Source organism: Nelumbo lutea, chromosome 3 (assembly GCF_056320005.1).
Source record: "Nelumbo lutea isolate HS-2025 chromosome 3, American lotus-T2T, whole genome shotgun sequence".
NCBI classification, from domain to species: domain Eukaryota; kingdom Viridiplantae; phylum Streptophyta; class Magnoliopsida; order Proteales; family Nelumbonaceae; genus Nelumbo; species Nelumbo lutea.
The window spans coordinates 57,146,407-57,170,105 of record NC_142686.1 but is presented as its reverse complement, the minus strand read 5'-3'; the positions used below and the strand labels follow the sequence as shown (position 1 = coordinate 57,170,105).

At 36.7% G+C, this 23,699-nt stretch overlaps 1 protein-coding gene across 1 annotated transcript in view; it reads left to right on the top strand.

Moving 5' to 3' along the window:
• The window catches only part of LOC148865130 (Haloacid dehalogenase-like hydrolase (HAD) superfamily protein), a 43,803-nt gene continuing 20,104 nt past the window's right edge, over positions 1–23,699 (top strand). Inside the window, exons 1-4 of the mRNA XM_088977234.1 lie at positions 1–689; positions 9,639–9,681; positions 21,104–21,164; positions 22,052–22,186. Coding sequence (XP_088833360.1) covers positions 353–689; positions 9,639–9,681; positions 21,104–21,164; positions 22,052–22,186 — 576 coding nt within the window. The 5' untranslated portion in view covers positions 1–352. The remainder of the gene's footprint in view (positions 690–9,638; positions 9,682–21,103; positions 21,165–22,051; positions 22,187–23,699) is intronic.

The window sequence follows — 23,699 nt, the reverse complement described above, 5'->3', positions numbered from 1 at the left end:
ACCGTATCCATATCTTAGTCGTTGGTTTTGACATTTTGAATGTATATAGATGTACAGTGCAATTCATAAATCTTCGTTGGGCCTGTTCATACTTTTCCGAATTTGTTATTAAAATTGTAATGATTAGATGAGATGAGATTAGATCTGTTGTTACGTTGTGTGTGAATTAGCTTAAGCTTCTATTGAAAAAAAAAAAAAAAAAAAAAAAGCTTAAGGCCTTGACCCAGTGAAGCGCAACTCGACTCGCGCATCCGACCATGTCGTCTCCATCGGATGATTGTCGCACCAGAAAGCGGAGTGGAGTGCGTGTTTGAAGGGGACGGACACAACACTCCCAACCCTTCATAAAATCATGCAACTACTGCTTTCAAGAACCGCTTTTGTCTTGTATTCTCGGCCGTCTATGGCGCATTTGAGCACCACCAGCACCAGCACTAGGCAGAGGATGAGGTTGAGGGGTGTGGTGTTCGACATGGACGGAACCCTAACGGTTCCCGTCATAGATTTCCATGCAATGTATAAGGCCGTACTCGGCGAGGAAGAGTACGCCTCTGTCAGATCCAAAAACCCTTCTGGCATCGATATATTACACCACATTGAAACTTGGAGTCCCCAGAAGCAGCAAAAGGCTTACGAGATCATTGCCGAGTTCGAGAGGCAAGGACTCGATCGCCTTCAGATCATGCCCGGTTAGTCCATAAGTTTTCTCATTTCTTGTGTTTTTCTTTTAATTTTAGTGAAGGGAATTGAACCGTATAGCTGTTTGCTGACTCGGTAATCAGTTGGTTTTGGTATTATATTTTTGTCATTTTCATTATATTTTTCAAGAATTTTTAACGAGTTTGAATCTTTTGAGACTTGTCCTAAAGTGGGTTTCGATTTTTTTATTCAGTTGTGTTTTTCTTTTCTTTCCTCTTTTTGAGGCAATTATTTATTTTTTAAGTGGATAAGTGGTAATGAAGCGAAAAAAAGTGGAAAAGTGGTAAGACCGGGAGGCATAGGATTAAGAAACGAGTGTATGGAACTCGGAGGATGATTGGCCATGAAACAAAACCAAATTAATACACCAGAGGAGCCATTTAGTGGAAGTTGAAGGCCATAAAAGGACATTTAGAAGATCACAGGATTCTGGGAGGGCAGATCTAGGTTCAGGCTGTCAGAAAAGAATTAATATTTTCTTTATACAAGATTAACTATACAGATTCTCTTTCTGCATTTTTGCATTTTGTTCCATCAAGGGCCTTAGATTCTTCTGAATAAGCTGTTCATTCTTTTACATTGGAGTGAGTTTGGTAACTACTCTGAGGTTTAATGTAATGGGATCAAAAGTCATGATCTATTTATACTCTAAAAATGTAGACATAGTTTGCTATACTGAGTACTTCCTTAATGCGTTATGCAAGAGGTTAAAGGATTAATTCCCAAGATGTGCTCCATCTGTCAATCCAATAGCTCATTACAGCCATCTTCTTCATGTAAGTTTGCAATTCGAATCTCCAAATAAGGGGCTGGACAAAGAAATCCTCAAATGCCGAGGATGTAATATTTCATTACATTTTATGGTATAGAAATATTTTTAATATCTGAAAAGTATATCCTTCTGTTTTTACATGTGACTAGAGGAAATCTAGAGAAGAGAAATTGTATCAACTCTAGAGGAATCTCCGGACATTATATCTAAATCATAGGACATGGAATAGATTGCAAAATGGAGATTGGGCAAAGTGATTGAAGGAAGGAGATTGGAATACAAGATTCTATCATAGAATGGCTAATGAGAGATAAAAATTGTATCATCTCCAAACTTCATGTTAATGACAAGTTGAGCTTCAGTTCCCTTGATTCCTCTAGAGAGGAAATTGGAAAGAAATCCATTGTTGGAAAGAATTGCACAGGGAGGCATGCCTAGCACTAAAGGTGAACGTTAGTGACAAGCCTAAAAAACGAAATTGAGAATGCCATTTCTGAGATTATATATTAGAAAGCTCTTGGTCTTGATGGTTCCAAACCAGTGATATAAAAGGCACACCTCATGCACTATGTCAGTACAACAGTAATTGCACTGTGGAACTGGTTTCATGCACTGTTAGTAATGGTTTCATATTAATAGTGAGCCAACGAGAGACCTCGTTTGACACCACATCGAAAGGTGAGGCGGCACAACTCTGAAATTCAAAGCTTCCTGCTCAGGAGTCCTTTGGAGGTTCTAGAAACCCGAGGCTCAACTAGTAGACCTGATCCTAGGTGACTTGATGTCAGTCACCTCATCCTTGGAGGGGGGGGGGAGTGATACAGCCAAATATTGTGGGCCAAACAAGAGTTGCCATGTGGCCCATGTTTGAGGGCAAAATAGGAATTTCACTGAGGAGATGACTTTCATCAAGGGCCTCAGATTCTTTTGAAAAGGCTATTAATTCTTTTATATTGGAGTGCGTTTGGTTACTCTGAGGTTTAATGTAATGGGTTCTGGGGTCAAAAGTCATGATCTGTTTATGTTCTAGAAATGTATACATGGTTTGCTGCATTAAGAACATCCTTGATGCGTTTATGCAGGGTTAAAGTTCAGCACAAGTTTTTTTTTTTTTCTTTAAAGGATAAGCACAAGAAGTTAAAGGATTAATTCCTAATATGTGCTCCATTTGTAAAGCCAATAGCTAATTGCAATCATCATCTTGATGCAAACTTGCAATCTAAATCTTCAAATAAGTGGCTGGACAAAGAGGTTCTCAATGCTAAGCCAATAGCTAATTGCAATCACCTCAGTATATTTTATATCTATCAAAAAAAGTCATCTCATTATACTTTATGGTATAAAAATACTTTTAATATCTGAAAAATATATCCTTCTGTTTTTTACACCTGATTGGTTGAAATCTAGAGAAGAGAAATTGTATTACTAACTCAAGGAGGGGCGAAGCCAGGAATTTTTTATGAGGGGGGGGTGCAAAACTTAAAGTGGATTGGGGGGGGGGGGACCACTGGGGTGGTGGGTCGGGGGAGGGGGAAAACATGCATGGAAGAGTGTAATGTAAGTGTGGATTTTTGGGCCATAGGAGGGGGCCATGTCTCTCCTGGGTTTCCTTGGTTCTGTCCTTGAACTCAAGTGGAGGCTCAGGACATTATAGCTAATCTTAGGACATGAATAGAGTGGAGATTGGGCAAAGTGATTGAAGGAAGGATTGAGAGGCTGGTCATTGAAGGTGATTCAAAAACGGTTGTGGGTTGGATGAAAAGGGGGAAGGGGTAACTTGGCAATTAAGGAATGAATTCAGGCGCTTTAAATGGCTATCTAAAGACATGATGCTCCAAATAAATTGGGTTAGGAGATCTGCAAACAGTATGGCTGCGGTTTAGCTAAACAAGAGATTCATAGACAATCCATGTTTTGGGCAAATTTGTAATAATTGGGATGGTTTCATTCCTTTGGGCTTGTTGTTTCTTATCACAACTTTTTGTTGCTTCTCTCTTTTCTAATTTAATGAATTAATATTTGTGTTACTGATTAAAAAAAGGAGATGGAAATACTAGATTCTATTATAGAATAGCTAATGAGAGAAAAAGTTGTATCATCTCCAAACTTCATGTTAATGACAAGTTGAGCTTCAATTCCCTTAACTCCTCTAGAGAGGAAATTGGAAAGCAAATCATTGTTGGAAAGAATTGAACAGGGAGGCACATTGCAAACTTCTTCTATGGGGACAAGATTAGGGTTTCAAAGGAGAAAAGTGACACTGAAGACCTATTGGACAACATGTTGGCTGGGGAAAGACAGACTTTTGAAAGGAAGCCTCAAGTAGAGGGTAGAGGTGTAAATCAGGCCATGCCACCTGCAACCCGACACGATTTTGGATTGGCTCGACACGATGACACACAGGCCATGTTGGGCTAGGGGTTTTAGGTCTGTGGGTTGGCACACGGCATGGCATGGCCCGCGGGCCTACAATGGGCCGAGCGCAGCTTGTTCGAAAAAACTAGCTGTTGAGGTCCTTAGGGGACCCTGCAAATGGCTCGTTTTAGCTTTTTTAGGGTTTTTTTTCTAGAAATACCCCCTTAATCAATAGCTATAAGCCTAAATAGCAATGTAGGGGGGTATTTGTGTATTTTGGATTTGAGGGGAAGAAAAAGACAATAATGCCCCTCTAACTTTATGCCTATATCCTATATAACTAGTTTTTTGGGACATTGAGGGCAATTGGTTAAAGTGATAAATGACTTTACAATGACCAAAATACCACTCCCAACAACTAAAAAACAACTAGTTTTTAGGGTATTGTGGGCAATTGAATTATTTACAATTCCTATAAATAACCCTATCCTCCACACGGCACCAATCCACCATTCTCATCACGCCAATTCATCAATTCTCTTCTCAATTCTTGTACTCTCTCAATCTCTCATCTCAATTCTCATATAGTCTCATACTGTCATACACTTAGGTAGTTAGGCACTTAGCAATTTAGCCATTTAGGAGGTTTGAGAGGCTTCAACCGTTGAAATCAAGTTGAGACTTTGAATCGGTAATCCAACCATCCAGGTAAGTGCAATTAAATTAATTTTTATCTTTTTAGAATTAAAAAAAAATGGCTGGCTCCTCCTCCCGAAACCAACTCTCCAATAGTAAGTTCACTAGCCCGATTTGGAAAATATTTAAAATAGAGGAGGTTGAGGGGAAGGGAAAAAGAGCCATTTTCCAAAAATGTAGGATTGACTTTAGCTTCAGTAGCAAGGGTGTTACTGGCCACTTGGCCAAACATTTGCTCTTCCATGATAAACAAGAAAAAGACATCTACTTTATAGATTTGCTGGATGCTAAGGGTAATTTAGTAAATTACAAGACAAAGAAGGGCATGGCACTACTACACCTGATGAAGTAAATGATTAAAGTCAAGGAGATGGAGTAATTTTTTCAATTTTATTTAAATTATTTGTTATTTTTCAACAATGTAACTTTTTATTTTCAATTTGTAACTTTTTTATATTTTAAATGAAATAAAATTCCTATTTTTTCCAATTTGTTGTCCATTTTGTATTTTTGGTAACTATTTTTTTTTTTAATTTCTTTGTTAGAATTTTTATTTTTTCAATTTGTTCCCAAAGGAAAGTTGGCAAAAAAAAACAGTCTAGTCGTCTAGGCCTTTCTGGCCCGGTTTGGCCTAGGCTCACAACACGACCCGATTTACACCTCTAGGCAGAGGATGGTCTAGGGGAAATGGAGGTTCAATTTTAATGTTCAAAAGAAATGGCACAAGAAAGGGGTTTGGGCAGCTGGAGGAAAAAACTGAAAGGAGGGGTGAAGGGGAAATTACAATTAGATGGGTGACAGAAATCGAGTTGGGAGATAAATCTGGGTGTTTTTTTTGAAAGCAGTTAGGTAGTAATTGTAAATGGATTGATTCCTCGAAGCATAGTTTTTAAGGCACCAAGGTGAGGCTAGATGACCATGGGGCACCTAGCGACGGAATTTAAAAATAAGAAGACGATGGTTTTTTGTCCCTTTTGAGCTAGTTTTTTTGGTTTTATGTATTAACCTAGTAACCTACAAACCTCTGCACTTCCTTTTGTGCTCGTGTTTCTTGCACTGTTGCTTCAAGTAGGCAAAACAAAATATTAGAGTCACAACTTACAGGCTAGAACTTAAAAGAACTGAAGGGGGCGGAGCCCCTGCTCCAGACCCAGAAAATCTGGTGAAAAATATTAAAATATGAAGAAATAAAGAAGGGGTAGAGCCCCTGTTTCAGATACCACTGGTGAGAAAAAATAAACTGAAAAATTCAAGAAATTTAAAAACAAAAGAAGGGGGCGGAGCCCCAGTTTTAGATCAAGAAAACCTAGGGGGCAGAGAAGAAAACCTAAAATAAAAGAACTGTGTCAGAAACGATGGAGGGCTGTTGTTCTCTCCTCTTTCTCGGGTTTGATTCTTTTGTCAAAGTGAAAGCCTCGAAGGTCAATTGGAGGTTTATGGAAGAAGAAAGGAATTTTAGAACAAGGCCGATTACAGGGGAGGGTGAAAAAGGAAAGGAAAAGAAAAAGGCAGATGGTGGGGCTGAAAATGAATGCAACGAAGAAAGTGAGATCTCTACGGAATACACTATCATTGATGAAATGCATGAAATTGGAAGGGTGGTTGATTTGGAGACTGTGGTGAACACAAAATTGGAGGTAGGTAAAATTCTGGGTCTGTCTTTTCTTGGGGGAGAGGAATTTGCAAGAAAGTGTTTAAGGAATTGGAAGAAATATCTTGCTTTCCATTGAGAGGTAGAAAGGGAAAAAAGTTGGAAAATGAATAGGGACTCTCGTGTAAGAAGTGATGTTGCCCAAAAGAGTTGGAATTCGGGTGGGGGAGCAGATGCTAGTAAGGAAAGTGACTCCAAAGCAATTCAGTTGTTTGAGAAAAATGCAGTCTTGGAACTAGAAGGCATAAATGCTAAGCCAAATGACTTGCAAGGTTTGATGGGGGTACCTCTTGTAGTCAGGAGATTCAGAAGCCAGAAAACTCAAAGAATAATTCAGGTTTCAAAGGTTTTTGCCAATTTGAATGGGGGACATTTTGGTTTGGGGCCTGTCAATAGGATCCAGAAATAAAAAAAGATTGCTAAGAAAAGTAAAATGGTTTCTTTTTAAGTTACTGGAGTTAAAGGATGTTAGGTTCTTTGTAGTGTCAGTTGGGTTCTGGGGTCTTGTGTGGTAGGGGGTGGTGTCTATGGGGTTGGGTCATTAAAGTGTTATGGGTTGAAAGGTGGAATAGCAAGGTTAATTTTGGGCTTGAAATTAATCATATATTCACTTAATAAATTAATCATTATTGCTGATAAAAAAATTTGTTCTTGAAATTATTATTAGGGCTGGGTGGTTGTTTTTCTTGGGTGTTGTTTCAAGGCTTTGTTGGAGGGGGTTGTTTTCAATTCTTTAGCTGGGTTTCTCTTTTGTGATGGGCAATTACTTATCACCTCCTGTATTCTTATCTTTCTTATTGAGTAAATTTTCTTCTTTTATTTATCTTAAAAAAAATTGAATAGGGTTAGCATGCCTAGCACTAAAGTTGAATGTTAGTGAGATGCTTAAAAAAAGGAAATTGAGGGTGGCATTTTTGAGATTAGTTATTAGATAACCCTTGGTCTTGATGGTTCCAAAATGTCTTTCATTTAGGAAAATTCGGGCATCTTTCTCTTGTTCAACAAAGTAACTGATAGATTCATTAATTAGGCAAAAGGATGTACATGGTGTAAAAAACATTGCCAGTTAGGGGCAGGTGTTTTAACTGTCCTGATCAAGGTAAGGGTGGCTCATTTGGTGCTAGCATGTGAAGAGTTCAAAGATATTAAAGTTTCTTATAGAAAAAAACGATGCTGTCCAGATTCTGGTATTAGATTAGTCTTCAAGAAAACAATTAAAAGGTGATGGATGAAGATTTGGGTGGTCTTGTTTTGTTTTTCTTTTCTATTTGTTTTAAAAAAAGAGAATGGCAAATATGTGGCGATTCACAGCCAGAAATACAAATTGTGATTGTCTTGATGGTGGGTTGAGAGCATGGTTTGCAATTTCAATATCGATGGACATTTTGCCATGTAGAGATGGTGTAATTTTGGGGATATTTTGTTAATTTCTCTAAGATATTTGGAAAGTATAAGAAGTCAAGGTATTTTTTTAAAAGCATGGAATTTATTAATAAACCTTAAACATTAGAAGAAGTATAATTACACATTGAAGGCTTAAAAACCATAGCAAATAAGCATATGAATCAAATGGAGAATATTAAGAGACTTGAATAGGTATTTTTCTTTTTGTCTCCCATTTTATTTATCTTCTCATTATTACATATGCCATTTACTTTCCATTTTGACTTCTGTCGTTTTTTTATCAATAACTTTTGTCTTTTTTGTCACCACACAGTTTGGTTAGATTGGGAATCCTCTGTTATAGTGGTTTTTGTTCTTTTTCTTTTGAACTATACTGACTTTAAGGCTATGTTTGATTTGAAGTATAAGGTATGGAAAGGAAGGGAAAGGTAGGGAAAGGAAGGAAAAAGGTATAGGTTTCCCTACCTTTCCCTTCAAACCAAACATAGCCTTAGTTAATATTATCAAAATAGCAAACCAATCATTCTATCACTAAATCTCCATTTGTTCTTCCTCTTTTTTTTTTTAAACCAGTAAACATGTATTTTATTAAAATTCAGATTGTGAACAGTTTATACAACTTGGTGATGGGACTATTGATCCCCCTTAATCACTCTATTCTATCCCTCATTACAGTGCAGCCCAAAATAATTATTGTCTCAATGCCCCCTGTTTTTCTAAACCTTTAGCTAGCCCATTTGCACTTCTTTGGACCCATTTAAATTCAGCCTCAACCTCCTTTGTAATCTTCTCCACTTCCCTAATCACATGTTTAAACATCCATGGGGTATGGCTGCTGTTTACTGCTCATGAAATTACTACTTTTGAATTCCCTTCCACTTCAACATGTCTGTATCCTAACTGTTTGTCTAGCTTTAACCCTTGTAGTAATGTCAATAGTTCAGCCTTCAGTGAGCTTCCAGTGCCAATCGGTCCTGAGAACATACCCAATGTCCTCCTTTCAGAATTTCTTAATACTCCTATTCTTGAGATGCCCGGATTTCTAAGGTTGCTCCTGTCAAAATTCAGTTTTACTTTATTGCCTTCTAGTGGTTTCCACTCCAGCCTTACTTTATCTCTTACTCTCGAAGAGTGTGCTACTTTGGACCCTGTTTTTAGAATGTGTGTGACTAAGAAGATTGAAAGCTATCCAAGGGTTTTACCCTATGGGCTACTTTCACCTTGATACTATCAATCACTTCCTCTATTGTTCTACTTTTTTCCAAGAAAATTCTATTGTTCCTCTCTTCCCATATTACCCAGCAAATTGCTGCCTTTATTGCTTTCCATATTACCATCCCTCTTTTCTTTTGCTGTCTCAAGAATTCATGGTTGAAGAGTCTTGCCACATCTTGAGGGGGAACCCACTTGCAGCCAAAGAGAGTACAAAAGAATTCCCAAATTCGAGTCACAAAAGAATAGGATATCATTAAATGAGAAAGGGTCTCACCACTTTCCTTACACAACGAGCACACATGAGGAGAAAGGCAAATGTATGGCCTTCTTTTCTGCAGCATATCGCAAGTGTTTACCTTACCAAGGAATATTTCCAAGCAGAAGGCTTGGATCTTCGGGGGAATAGGCTTGCACCGAATTTCTTTCACAGGGAAATCCCCACCTAGGAGGTTGGGGGAAGCATGTACTTTGAAGAAAGAGGAGCAAGAAAAAAGGCTGTTTGGAGAGCCTACCCAAATTCCCATCTGTTCTTCCTCTTATTGTATTTTCTTTTTTCGTGAAGATTGATCATGTTTATAACAAGTGATTTGTTTAGTTTCTATCTTAATACAGTTTCAATGCTAAGATGTCTGCTCAAGCCTCCTATAGATATATGAAAAATATAATTTTGTGATTGTGATGTATTTGGGATGTAATGTTTTTTCTTTAAGATTATAATTAAGTTGTTAGTGTGGGGAATTTAGTCTCTAATTCTTCACTTACCAGAATTAAGCAAATTTGTTATCATTCTGATCATATTCTAGTTGCTCTAGTTTAAATTTTCATAGAAATCCTATTATGTTGCAGGTGCAGCAGAAATTTGTAGTTTTCTTGATTCACAGCAAATAAGGTAAATATTGTTTGTTCTTGGTTCTTATGTTTCATTTTTGTCAATTGTCCTAATAATTCCTAACATTACCAAAACAAATAAACTATTTAGAATTCATAAACCGATCATGAACAATCTGTAGTAATAGAGCAAAGATTGAAGTTGGAGTGCAAACAAGTTTCAATGATTCTCTATTGAGAGGGTGATTTACAATTGCTACTTTTGCTCTCTGACAATAAAGTAATAGAAGATTGTTTGAGGTAGTGAATGAGGTAGGTAAACTTACCAAAAGATTAGCCTTGTGAGAGGCAAGGCAAGGTCAAGGTGCACAACTTTTTGAAGCAAGGTGCAATTTTTAAAAAAAATTAAAGTATGCAAAAAATACTCTTTTTTTTTTTTGGAGAAAAAGGTATGGTATTGTATTGAACTCCACCTTTCATGATAAACTCAATTGAAAAAAAATGCAAAAGGAGTTCTTATGGGGAGTTAAAGGGATTGAAAAGAAATTTCACTTAGTTAAGTGGGACAAGGGTTGCACGAGAAAGAAAGATGGGGGTTTGGAATAAGAAGATTGGAGATTTTCAATAAAGCTCTTCTAGGGAAATGGTTGTGGAGATTTGGTTTGGAGAGGGAGGCTCTTTGGAGGAGGGTGGCGGCTTGTAAATATGGGGTGATTGGATTTCGGTGGGATTCCAAAGAAGTGAAGACATCCTATAGAGTAAGTGTGTGGAAAGGGAATATGTGTTTCTAGTTGAGAAACAATCAGCTTTTCTCAACTTTGTGTCCTTCAAGGTTGGTGATGGTTCAACAATCAAATTCTTGGAAGATGACTAGCTGGGTATTGGAAAGCTGCGTGATCTTTGTCCTCTACCACATAGGTTAGGTATGGAAATGGCTTTGTTGTAGAGAATTTTGAGATCAATCAAGGTGGAGCTGGATGGTTCCCTAAATTCAAGAGATCTCTTTGACTGGGAAATTCAAGAGTGTGTGTATCTACTTGCAAAACTTCTATCAGTTGAAACTCGTAAGAAGGAAGGATTTAAGATGGTCGAAAGAATCTAGAAATGGTTTATACTCAGTCAAATCCATGTCAAGGTCAAATGGTGAAAGTTCAGAATTAAAAGGAATTTGGGAAAACCTTCCCCCCCCCCCCCAAGGGTGAAAGCTTTTGCATGGTTAATGACATTGGATAGTAGATGCTATCTTTGCGAAAATGCAGAGGAAAATATCTATCATTTGTTTATTGAGTGCTCTTACTCTAAGTTCATATGGGGTTTCTTCATTGGGCTTTTCCAGACTAGTTAGTGGTCTCCTAGTGGCCAAGTGGGGGAAATGTCTAGGCAAAGATTGCTTGGAGCTGCATGCCTTTCGTTGTTTGTTGGGAACTCTGAAAGAAAGAAATAGGAGAATATTTGAAGAGAAGGCTCGAACAAGAGATAATATCAACTTACTATGCGATAAAAGGATATTGGACTAGGTTCTCATTCTTCCAGAGTTTGAAGGAATCACAGAAGACCTTAGTTTTGGGTTTTGGAACATTCTAGAGTTGGCTTAAAAATTTCTCATGTTATTGTTTTCTAGATTTCCTATTTTTCTATTGAGTGTTTCTTTTTTGTTTGCTTTGATCTCTTTTGTAGCTTTGTTTTCTAGTGATATCTCATCATTATCAGATATACTCTCTTTTCTATTAATAAATTTTCTTTTTTATTTATTACAAAAAAATCCAATGTAAAAATACATGTATGATCCTTGTAAGCAACATGTACAACTAGAAACTATACATCTAAAAGGACAACTAAAATCCAGCCCCCCTAGAACAAAATCCCAAACAACCCCTCAAAAGGAATATACTCCAGAGTGAGATTATAAAAAATCTGTAAAAAATAAAATTTAAAAGAATAAAAATAATATTAATTAAAAAAATGCATACTCAAATTTTAAACTAAATGTGTTAGAAAGCCTATTAGGTGAACTTAAAATACATAAGCATGATTGCAGATTTAGTACCTCGTACTTTGGGCCTAGTCTCACTTTGGTCCCTGAACTTCAAAACGTGCCAATCCAGTACTTAAACTTCCAAAACTTGCCAATTTAGTACCTAACCGTTAACTGACATTAGATGATATGCAAAAATACGCAAACACCCTTTGAATTTTCAAGAAGAGAGAGAAATTAAATTTCGAAATGATGAGATTAACCCTGGTTTTAATCTCTTTTCACTTTGTCTAGGCAACACTGTTCATCACTTTGTGCCCTAATGTATGTTGTCCCTTTCCGTTCGAATGAGTGGATGCCACAAAGAACCATTTCTTTTTATATTTAATTGATTTTGATACATTTTTTTTAGGGAGTATGACTGTATTTCACCTATGGTTTATTGTGACAATTGAACGATAGATGTTTTCAATTAGGGTTTATTGTGTGAATTGAATGATAGCTGTAATTATTAGGGTTTTTTGTTTGATGAAATATACGTGTGTTTGAATGAGTTGAGCCGACTGTGATTTTTAATCTGTTCCCACAGTGGTCCCCCACCTTGTGTGGCAGATATCCCTATGTCTGTGACAGAGGAGGGAGACAGAAAGTAACTGTACCACCCCTGTAATGTGACACCCAACCTAATTATTCATTTGTTAATTCATGTAGAGGACAAAAAAGATATTATCCTCCAATTTTTTTTTTTTCAATTCATCTTCTAGTTTTTATATGTGTTTCCAAGTTTTTTAATTAACACATTAACAATACAGCCTTATTAGCAGTGTTGGATTAATGGAAACATGACAAAACAACCCCCATTCAAGTCTAACACCTAGATTTTAGAATCCAAATGCATGTGGCCCATCTTTGTATGCATCATTAAGTTGCTATTAGGCATCCCTATATGCCACTGAATTGATATAACATGATTATTGTTAGACAACCCCACATGCCATTGATTTGTTATAAAAGCATTTATTTGTTGGACCCTTAATAGGCTTGGGTTTATTTCTCTCCATTGATGCTGCCTAATTTGGGACTTAGGATTCAAATAGCGCAACATCATTTAAATTGGGCCCTTAATGGGCTTGGTTTTATTTGTCTCACTTGATGAAACTTGGTTAGAGACTTAGAGATTGTGTTCGGCTTGAAGGAAAAGGTTGAGAAAGATAGGGAAAGCAGGGGAAAGATAGGGAACCTTATACAACTCTTTTATAGGTTTCCCTGTCATTTCAGTCCTTTCCATAGCTTTATCATTTAAACCAAACACAAATTTAATAGAATGGTGTACACACACACTCCAAAGGGCAAATATGTGTTTTTTTTTTATAAATGACTTTTTTGGTTGATTTAGTATAGTATTATCATTTAATAGATTTATTTCATGTTTCTGATGTTTATTGTTTTTATTCACCATGGTGGCATCTTTATTGTTTTACCACCACGGATTTACTGTGGTGTAGATGTTTCTGTGTGCAATAATGTTGATGGTGACCTACTGCCATACATTGAGATTGAGAACATTTTGAAAGAATTAGGATACATAGCCCAGTGTCAAGTTTGCTATAGAAAGGCGGGGTATGATTTCGAGGATGGATTGGTGATAGTGAACAATGACCAAGATGTGTTGTCCATATGTGCAACATATGAAGGCAATGTCCATATAGACATGTATGTTGCACATGATGTGGGTAATAAAGCACATAGCATTCATGGGGTTAGTTCATCGAGTAAGAATACAAATGAATATGTAGACATCAATATCTTATTTGTGGAAGAATATGAGGGAGATGGCCACAGTGGTGATGATATTGGTTATGGTATAAGTGATGACAATGATGATGTGGACTATGTTATTAGTGGTGATGATGAAGATGATGATAAACAGTCTACATCACTAGATGAGGAGTTGGCTGAGATACTTGGTGGTTGTGATATAAAAGATCATTGTAGTGTGGGGGGGGGGGTCAAACAACTACTACTATTCTACTCAATGAAGCACAACATGATTAAAATGAGTTAGAATATGAACACAATGATGCACAACCAGGTAATAGTAATTTACACCCTCAATCTGATGAATCAGTAAACGATGTGGGTAGTTTACAGGATCAATCTGATGTACTTGGAATAGAATTGTTAGATGATTATTAACAACCAGAAGATTTGCACTGTCCATATTGCTTTGATGATGAGGGAGGAGCACATTTTGAGTCCTTTATACTTGAGGCAGATGGATTCACCCAATTTGTCGTGGGATGACATTTGCTAATCTATCTACATTCAAGCAGGCATTGGTAACTTTTGCCATAGTCTATGAGGTCCAATTTGATTTTGTAAAGAATAACAAAGAAAAAGTTACGACAATCTATAAGAAGTGTGGTTGGAGAATACATGCATCTTGGAATACAAGATTGTGAGTCATTTCATATTGATGCGAGTGTGCTAGAACATTGAAGAATGATAAGATGACATTTGCATGGCTTGCCAAGAAGTACAAGAACAAGTTTGTTAATGATCCTAACTCAAAAGCCTTTGCGTTATACAATAAGACTTTAAGAGTGTTTAGAATTGATATTATCTAGACCATGACTTGTAGAGCCAAAAGGAGGGCAGTTATTCAAATTGAGGGAATCCACAATGTGTAGTTCAAGAGGTTGGATGATTATTGTCATGTATTGCTCAATTGAAACTCAGTGAGCATTTTAAAGATTGGATCCAAAGAAGGGGTTCTTGGACAATTTGAGAGAATGTTTGTGTGTTTCAATGAAATAAGGGTTGGCTTCTTAGGAGATTGCTGCCCATTTATAGGGCTTGATGGCTGCCATTTGAAGCCACCCAACTTCAGCCATATCCTTTCATTTGTTTCTATGCATGCGAATAATTGCATATTCACAATTGCCTTTGTGTGGTTGAGTCTGAGGGTAGAGATTCTTAGACCTAATTCTTAACATTGTTATTTGAGGCAATTGGAGGTCTGAAGGAGCAGAGGTGGACCTTTATTTCTTACCGATAAAAGGTATTCTAGATGAATCTTGTCTTATGTTGGTTGTGTACATTTAGTGATTTAGTGGAGTTTTGTGTTGAAACATTTGAGAGATTGTTGCTAGGTACTGAGCACCGCTTCTGTGTAAGGCCCATGTATGTATACTTCAAACTTCTCTTCAAGGGTAGAGATCTATTGGATTATTTGTGGGGGGAAGCTAGGGCATACACACTTGCTGAATTCAAATGTCACATGGAGAGTTTGAAAACACTGAATAATGATGTCCATGATTGGTTAAGTACCCCTAACCTTGTGGTCCAGATCAGCTTTTAGACCAAGAGCACACAATGACGACATTTGCAACAATTTCTTAGAGGCTTTGAACAAATGGATATTAGATGCCTAAGACAAGCCTATCATTACAATGATAATTATGATACATCTGATGATTTTGGTGAAGACAAGGCATCAACATCTCATCAATGATAATGGACCTGTTTGCCACTCAGCCAAAATGTTGGGAAGATAATACAATGGTTTAAAGAATGTGCCTAGAATTGTTTCCCTGTTTATGCTAGAATGTCTACATTTGAAGTAACCTATTTTGATAGGAGGGCAATTGTGAATCTAGAGACAACTTGTTCATGTAAGCAGTGGACATTCACTGGGATACCATGCCCCCATGTAATATCTTGCATAAAAATGCAAAAGGAGTGTATCTATGATTACATTGACCCTATTTACACCAACTAGAGGTGTATTCGAGCTAAAAGCAATATAATTGTGCCTGTCCCAAATGAGACCCAATGGCCCTGTATACAAAAGTAGATTCCTATTACCCCACCCTCCATCAGGCCACATCCAAGAAGGCCAAGGAAATTAAGGAGGGGCCCAGATGAGTTGATAAAGGTAATCAAGTGTCTAGGAGAGGCAAGTTTATGACTGTACTACATGTGGACAGTTGGGACATAATATAAGGGGGTACAAGGACCGGTAGCAAGGAAATTCTAAGAGTAGAAATGATGATGGCATAAGGGGTTGGGTCATGAAAAGATAACTTGCATTGCATTTTCAAAGTCACTTTAATTAATAAAAAGGTTTCTAGTCTTAGAATTAAAGTGAAATTGAAGTTTGCATACATGTGCCTTACACAAAAGCGATACTTAGTACCTGGCAACAATCTGTCAAATGTTTTAACAAGTCCCTACATCACAACACAAAAATCCATTATGTATTATATCTTTAAATGTACACAAGCAAACATAGAATGAGATTCATCTAGAATACCTTTTATTGGTTAGAAATAAAGGTCCATCTCTGTTTTTTTGGACCTCCAATTGCCTCAAATAACAATGTCAAGAACCAAGTCCAAGAATCTCTACCCTCAGAGTCAACCACAACAAAGGCAATTGGGAATATGCAATTATCCCCATGCATAGCAACAAATGAAAGGATATGGCCAAAGTTGGGTGGGTTCAAATTGCAACCATCAAACCCTATAAATGGGTGACAACCCTCCAAGAAGCTAACCCTCATTGCATTGAGACACACAAACATTCTCTTGACTGTCTAAGAACCCTTCTTTGAATCCAATCTTTACAATGCTCCTTGGGATTGAACTGAGCAAGACATGGAAATAGTCAGCCTACCTCTTGAACTGCTCATTGTGAATTCCCTCAATTTAAACAATTGCCCTCATTTTGGCTTTCTAAGTTGCGGTCTTGCTAATATCAACTCTAAACACTCTTAGAGTCTTATTGCGTAGTGCAAGGGCCTTCTAGTTAGGATCATCAACGCACTTGTTGTACTTCTTGGCAAGCCATACCAGGGTGGCCACGACGTCGTGCAAGCATATTCTGCAAGCAATGGATGGATGAGCATCACCATCTCGAATGTGCCAGACACGCAACAAATGACTTCCTGTTTGCTTGTTTTGTATCACTCGCCAACTCGGTACTTAACCGTTGGAGTCTTTCCCGGGTTATCCCCTCGGGCTCTCTAACGATGCTTGTCTTGTAGGCTCAACTGTTGACCTCATCTCCCGATCTCCAAGCTGCCGTTGCCAGTAGGAATTCCGTGCATTTTGACTCTCATCAGTTACCAATAATTGCTTGTGTAGATGGATTGGAAAATATCATCTCCACAATCAAATTGGGTGAATCCATTTGGCTCTTTGGTATAAAAGTCTCAAAGTGTCCTTCCTCATCATTAGAGCCATGTAGACTCTTCAAGTCTTCTGGTTGTTGATAGTCATTTAATAATTCTAGTCCAAGTACATTAGATTTATCCTGGGGACCACCTACGTCACTTATTGATTCATCGGGCTGAGGGTGTGAATCACTATTACCAGGCTCTGCATCATTATGTTCATGTTCTAACTCATTTTGGTCATGTTGTGCTTCATGTAGAATAGCAGTGGTTGTTTGTCCCCCAATACTATAAGGAACTTATATCTTACAACCACCAAGTGCCTCAGCCAACTCCTCATCTAATGATGTAGACTGTTCATCATCACTAATAACATAGTCTACATCATCACTGTCATCACTTACACCACAACCGATATCATCACCACAACGGCCATATCCCTTATCTTCTCCCTCAAATAAGATGTTGATGTCAACAAATTCATCTGTATTGGTCCTTGATGAGCTGGTCCCATGAGTGCTATGTGCTTCATTACCCACATCATGTACAACATACATGTCTATATGGACCTTGCCTTCATGTGCTGCACACATGGAAAACACATCTTGGTCATTGTTCACTATCACCAATCTATCATCGAGATCACACCGTTTCTTTGTATAACAAACTTGACATCGGCCTTTGTAGCCTAATTCTTTCAAAATGCTCTCTATCTCAATGTATGACAGTAGTTCACTATCAACATTATTGCACATTGAAACATCACCACCATAGTAAATTTGTGGCGGTAAATCAATGGAGGTGCCACCATGGTGAATAAAAACACTAAACATCTAAAATGACATTTTCTTTTTGCTGCCACATTCTTCTCTCTCTCTCTCTCTCTCTTTTGATAATGCCGCATTCTTCTTTTCACTTCTCGAACTTGCAATGACCACTTCTTCCAATGGCGAATAAACTGGCAAGATGGCTATCTCTTGAGACCCATCAAGCCAAAAAAAAAAAAAAGAAACAGATAAAATAGTGTAATTGATGACTTGTAGTGGCCTACAAATCACCGACCACCCTCTTTAGCAATGAACCACGATGAACAAAACTGATGGAGTGATCAAAACAGTAAAAGAAAGAGGGTTTTCTTCCATTTATTATAATACTATTGTTTTTTCTTACACAATTTGTAATTTGATTACTTTGATACAGTTATTTTATATCATTGATCAATTTTCCTGTTTTGTTGAAGAGGTAACAATTTTTGCATCAGGTATTTTTTTTTACATCTTCGATCAATCTATTACATCTTCAAAGTTCAAGCTATAGTTTATTTTTTTCATACAATTGTTTTCACAATTTTTATATTTTATATTTCCAAATATTTTATAATTTTTATTGTTTTATTTATGATGTTACGAGTCAACTCATTTGATTCAGACGGTTGAATTGCTTACTCGGAAATTGGAGGCAAACAAGGTTCCATTTTTGGGTCGGTTTTTAAAACATTGGTATTGGGCCTTGATGAGCTGGCCCCATGAGCGCTATGTGCTTCGTTATCCACATCATGTACAACATACATGTCTATATGGACCTTGCCTTCATGTGCTATACACATGGACAGTACATCTTGGTCATTGTTCACCATCACCAATTCATCCTTGAAATCATACCGCAACTTCCTATAACAATCTTGGTCATTGGTCATTGCTTTCATGTGTTGTACACCAATTCTTTCAAAATGCTTTCTATCTCAACGTATGGCAGTAGGTCACCATCAACATTATTGCACACGAAAACATCACCACCACACCACAGTAAATTTGTGGTGGTAAATCAATGAAGGTGCCACCATGGTGAATAAAAACTGTAAACATCTGAAACATGAAATAAATCTATTTAATGATATATTATACTAAATCAACCAAACAGTCATTTATAGAAAAAGAAAACACATATTTGCCCTTTGGAGTGTGTGTGTACCTTTCTGTTAAGTCTGTGTTTGGTTTGAAGGATAAAGGTATTGAAAGGGATGAAAAGATAGGGAACTTATAAAAGAGTTGTACAAGGTTCCCTTGCTTTGCCTATCTTTCCTTTTAGGCCAAACACAGTCTCTAAGTCCCTAACTAAGTATCATCAATTGAGACAAATGAAACCAAGCCTATTAAGGGCCCAATTTAGATGATGTTGTGCTAGTTGATTCTTAAGTCCCAATTAGGTAGCATCAATGGAGAGAAATTAAACCCAAACCCGTTAAGGGTCCAATGCATAATGCTTTTATACCATATCAATGGAATATGAGGTTGTCTAACAAGAAGCATGTTATACCAATTTAGTGGTATATGGGGATGACTAATAGCAACTTAATGATGCACAAAAAGATGGATCACATGTTTTTGGATTTTAGAATCTAGGTGTTGGACTTGAAAAGGGGTTGTTTTGTCATGTTTCCATTAGTCCAACACTGTTAATAAAGCTTTATTGTTAATCTGCTAACTAAAAAACTTGGAAGCACACATACATGCAAAAACTGGAAGAAGAATTGATAAAAAATTTGGACAGTCTTTTTTTTTTTTCCTTTACATGAATTAACAAATGGATAATTGGGTGGGGTCTCACTTTATAAGGGTAGTACAATTGCATTCTGTCTCCCTCCTCTGTCACAGACAAAGGGATATCTACCACACAAGGTGGGGGACTCATTCAAACACATGTATATTTCAACAAACAGAAAACCTTCATAATTACATCTACTGTTCAACTCACACAATAAATCCTAATTGAAAGCATCTATTGTTCAATTATCACAATAAGCCATAGGTGAAATACAATCATACACCCTAAAAAATGCATCAAAATCAACTAAAAACATTCAATGGAATAATGTATAAAGTAAAAATGAGAGAAAATATGGAGAAAAAAGCAGATTACAGTGGTTATGGCGATGTTTTCCGACAATATTTTTAGGAATAAAAGGAAAAGAAATGGAGTACGATGTTCTCTGGACTGTTTCATGGCAATATCTCCTTTTTCTAGCGTCGTATTCTGCTTATTGGCACCGGTGGGAAGAACTAGTTCTTTGTCAATCTGTTAGGGCACAAAGTGATGAACAATGTTGCCCAGATGAAGTGAAAAGGGATTAAAACAGGATTAATCTCATCATTTTGAAATTTAGCTTCTCTTTCTTCTTGAAAAATCGAAGGGCATTTGCGTGTTTTTACATATCATCTAATGTCGGTTAACGGTTAGGTACTAAATTGGCAGGTTATGGAAGTGTCCACAATCACCTGTTGTTGTTTGTTTAGGCATTGAAGCTTCCATGGCAGGAGAGGAACTATGCTTTTAAGGCTGTGTTTTGAAATTACAGAAAATAAGAGAGAAAAATAAACCTTCTTAGAAGATTTTTTGTGAAAATTTTTGATATTTTCCCTCAATTTTCTATAGCAAATGCTATTGTGTGCAAACAAGTACTGGATTGGCATGTTTTGAAGTTTGGGACCAAAGTGAGACTAGGACCAAAGTACATTTTCCCCTTATATTATTGATAAAAAATCCGCATTTATATCAAAAAATGATTTTTAATCTCAAGAAGTTTATACAAAAAATATTAATAATAGAATAATTATTTTAGTACTTAAAATTTATAATTTCTAGATGATAAATATCTTAAAATTTTTATATATTTTTATAATTATTAACTATCATTTTAATTTACATGAAATAGAACCATTTATTATTTACAAAAAGATATATTGTTTACAAAATATTCAAGAATATAATATTAAATGAGTCTATCAAATCCACTAATCTACATTTATATCACAAAATGATTTTTATTTTAGAAGAATTATAGAAATAAAAATATTAATAATGGAAAAATTATTTAGTAATTAAAAATTATTAATTCAGATATGATATGTATCATAGAAATTTTAACAGATTTGACAACATATTGATTTATTTATTGTGTATATTAGCTGTTCATTTATGTCAATTGTCAAATAAACAAGTGAATAAAATAAATATTTTTGAAGGAGTGCAAGAACGGACCGTGTCTAATAGATACTTTATCCACTTATTTGAGTCCAAGCAACACTGGTTTGTACTAGTGAGGAAAAAAATGTTCATTCTACTTTAATTGATTTTTTTCTGTTGTTTTATAGTTAATTATTCCATGCTTAAATTTGATGCTTCAATTTTTCCGTTTTTACATTGTGATTCAAATGCCCAGGAATTTATAATGTGTATGATGTGTGCAGTATGCACCTTGCATACCCTTTTCTTTGGAAGGAAAAATGATGTTTTTACTTGATAAACTAGCAACTCATTAAACTACTTTTGCAGGAGAGGTTTAATTACTCGTAATGTCAAAGAAGCAGTTGATTTGTTTCATCTACGTTTTGGAGTAAGTCTTGCTGTGGACCATGGTGAAATTTAACTTCTGTAGATAAAACCTGAAACATCATTTAATCAATGCCAGGTTACTTATTTGTTGCTTTTCCTGATTATTTCACTGATATTGTTGTGGAATGACTGATAAGAAAAAGGAGAGTACAACTACAAGTGATAAGAAATCATTAAATACAATCTCGTAGAAAATCAACCCAGTTAATCCCCATTTAAACAAACCATAGTCATCAACTCCTCATAACACCATTTATTAGAATGGTATTGGGGTTATATGCAAAATCATAAAATTTTTCTTTTTATTTTTCTATAGGTAATTTTGAATTTTTTGGGCTGGTTGTTGGTTGGGAGTGGTGGGTATCATTTTTGCTCCATATTCCTCACTGATATCTTGTCAACAGTCCCTTTGTATCTCCATTCTCCTTTTTATTTGAATGAATTTTCTTTCTTTTTAGAAATAACTTTATTTATCTGTTCTCATGAATATGTTGATTTTCTAGACTTCAACATGAAGTTTATACTTTTCTTATGAAAATTATGGATAATTATTAAGGAAATATGGTTTTGGAACCTAGGGAACTATCCTAGGATATATGTTTTTACTTAAAAAATCCATCGCCTAGGCGACTAGGCGACAAGGCACCCCCCATTGCCTAGCCTCACCTTGGCGTCTTGAAAACTATGATCTATATCTGGATGTTTACTTTTGTCCATGCACCAATTCCAATCAGTTTTGCTACACACTCAACACAGACACATCTGCGAGTAAGTTGATATATATTGTGTGATGTATTTGACTTTTTAATGTCATATATGCGAATCCTCTTCCTCCCTCCACAATGTAACAATTCTCACATCTATTAGTACATTCTGCTGTTGCTGTAGATGACGTTCTCCCCAGCACTCAGTAGGGAGTTCCGCCCTTATAAACCAGACCCAGCCCCATTATTACATATCTGTGCAACTTGGGATGTTCACCCTAAAGAAGTAATGATGATTGGCGACAGCCTTAAAGATGATGTGAGTAACATTTATTTTTTCTGGATATAGTATTTTATGTTTCTGATAAATCGAATCCAATAATCTGTTAGTTTTCTCACTCCCTGTATCAAGAGAAGCTTCATTCTAGATCATAAATAGTTTTCCTTGACATATATTTTCTCATAGTATGCAATGCACTTCAATACTTTGTGCTGACCTTCCCTCGACTGGATCACCCCCTTTCCTCCACTCCAATTCTCTCTTATTAATCCCTGATTTGGTTAGGCTGTCTGCTAGGCTATAGCATATATAGGGATCCTACTAAAGAAACAGTTTTGATTGGTAGATAATGCCAATGTTTCTCCGATTATATGTCTTAGACACCAATGGTCCTTCAGCCATCTTGACAATCTCCTCCAACTACTAAGCCATTCCATTCCCTTCCCTTTGCAAATCCCAGTCCAAAAAGAAGAGCTAAGAGATCAACCTTTAGAGAATTTCCAGTTCCTGCTGGACCTAAGTAGCTTAATAACATATTGCAATAATGTTCTCTGAACACTTCCCCCAAATAAAGGGTCACACGATGCATAACATCACCAAATCGGTTTGGAAGAAGATACTTTCAGTAGATGCCAAAGATCTTGTCTTTAACCAATTGACAAAATGGGTTTAGGTAAAGAATCGGTTTGGAAGAAGATAATTTCGGTGGAGAAAAAGAGCTTTTTGTTCGAAGACTGTAAAGGAGGAGAAGTGCTGAAGTTTGAAGAGAAAGGAAGATCAACGGTTTTCTTGTCTCAAGAAGTGGCAGGTTGGTTTAAAGGATTCATTGATGGGGCAATCCATGCGGTGACAAGACCTGGCTGGAGGAGTGCTTGGAGAAGAGATGGGGTTTTCTTTTCAATGGAGAAGAAGATTAATAATAAAGGATGTTTTTTGAGGCTAGACGAAGTGATGGGAGATGGTGGGAGACAGGCTATTTGTTTGCCAGAAGAGAGGAATGGTCAGGGCTGGAACAAGGTCGCCAAGGTGTTGCAGGAATTTGTAGAAAGGTGTTGGTTAGAAAAAGGAAAATTCGATGAGTTTAGGGACTAAGAAGATGTTACAGATACAAATACTAGACAGTCAAAAGGAAAGTCTTGAAACGATGTCAGGTAGAGTAGTATGTACTCTCAGGCTTGTGTTAGGAGGATGCAAGGAAGATTGGAGTAAAAAGATGGTTGTGCTTGCAAAGAAGAAAGTGATAGATTGGAAGAGGGTCCTTAATGATGTTATGTTAGAATCCCAACTTTCAGGCAGAGTTCATGAATCTTGAAACTCTGGAAGGTATGGTCACTGTGGAGAACTAGAAACCTTCTTGTAATGAGATTTCAATCCCTGAAGGAAGTGTGAGCTTGAAGGTTTTTGGACTTCTATTCAACTTGTGACTGATCATGTCTTCAATCCGCGCGGCAAAGATTAAAATTACCGGTGCTAAACTGGATAAGATTCCCCGTTTAATTGATCTCTTTGCTGGAGGAAACTCTGGGTGGCAATGGAAGCTGAACCGGTTTTA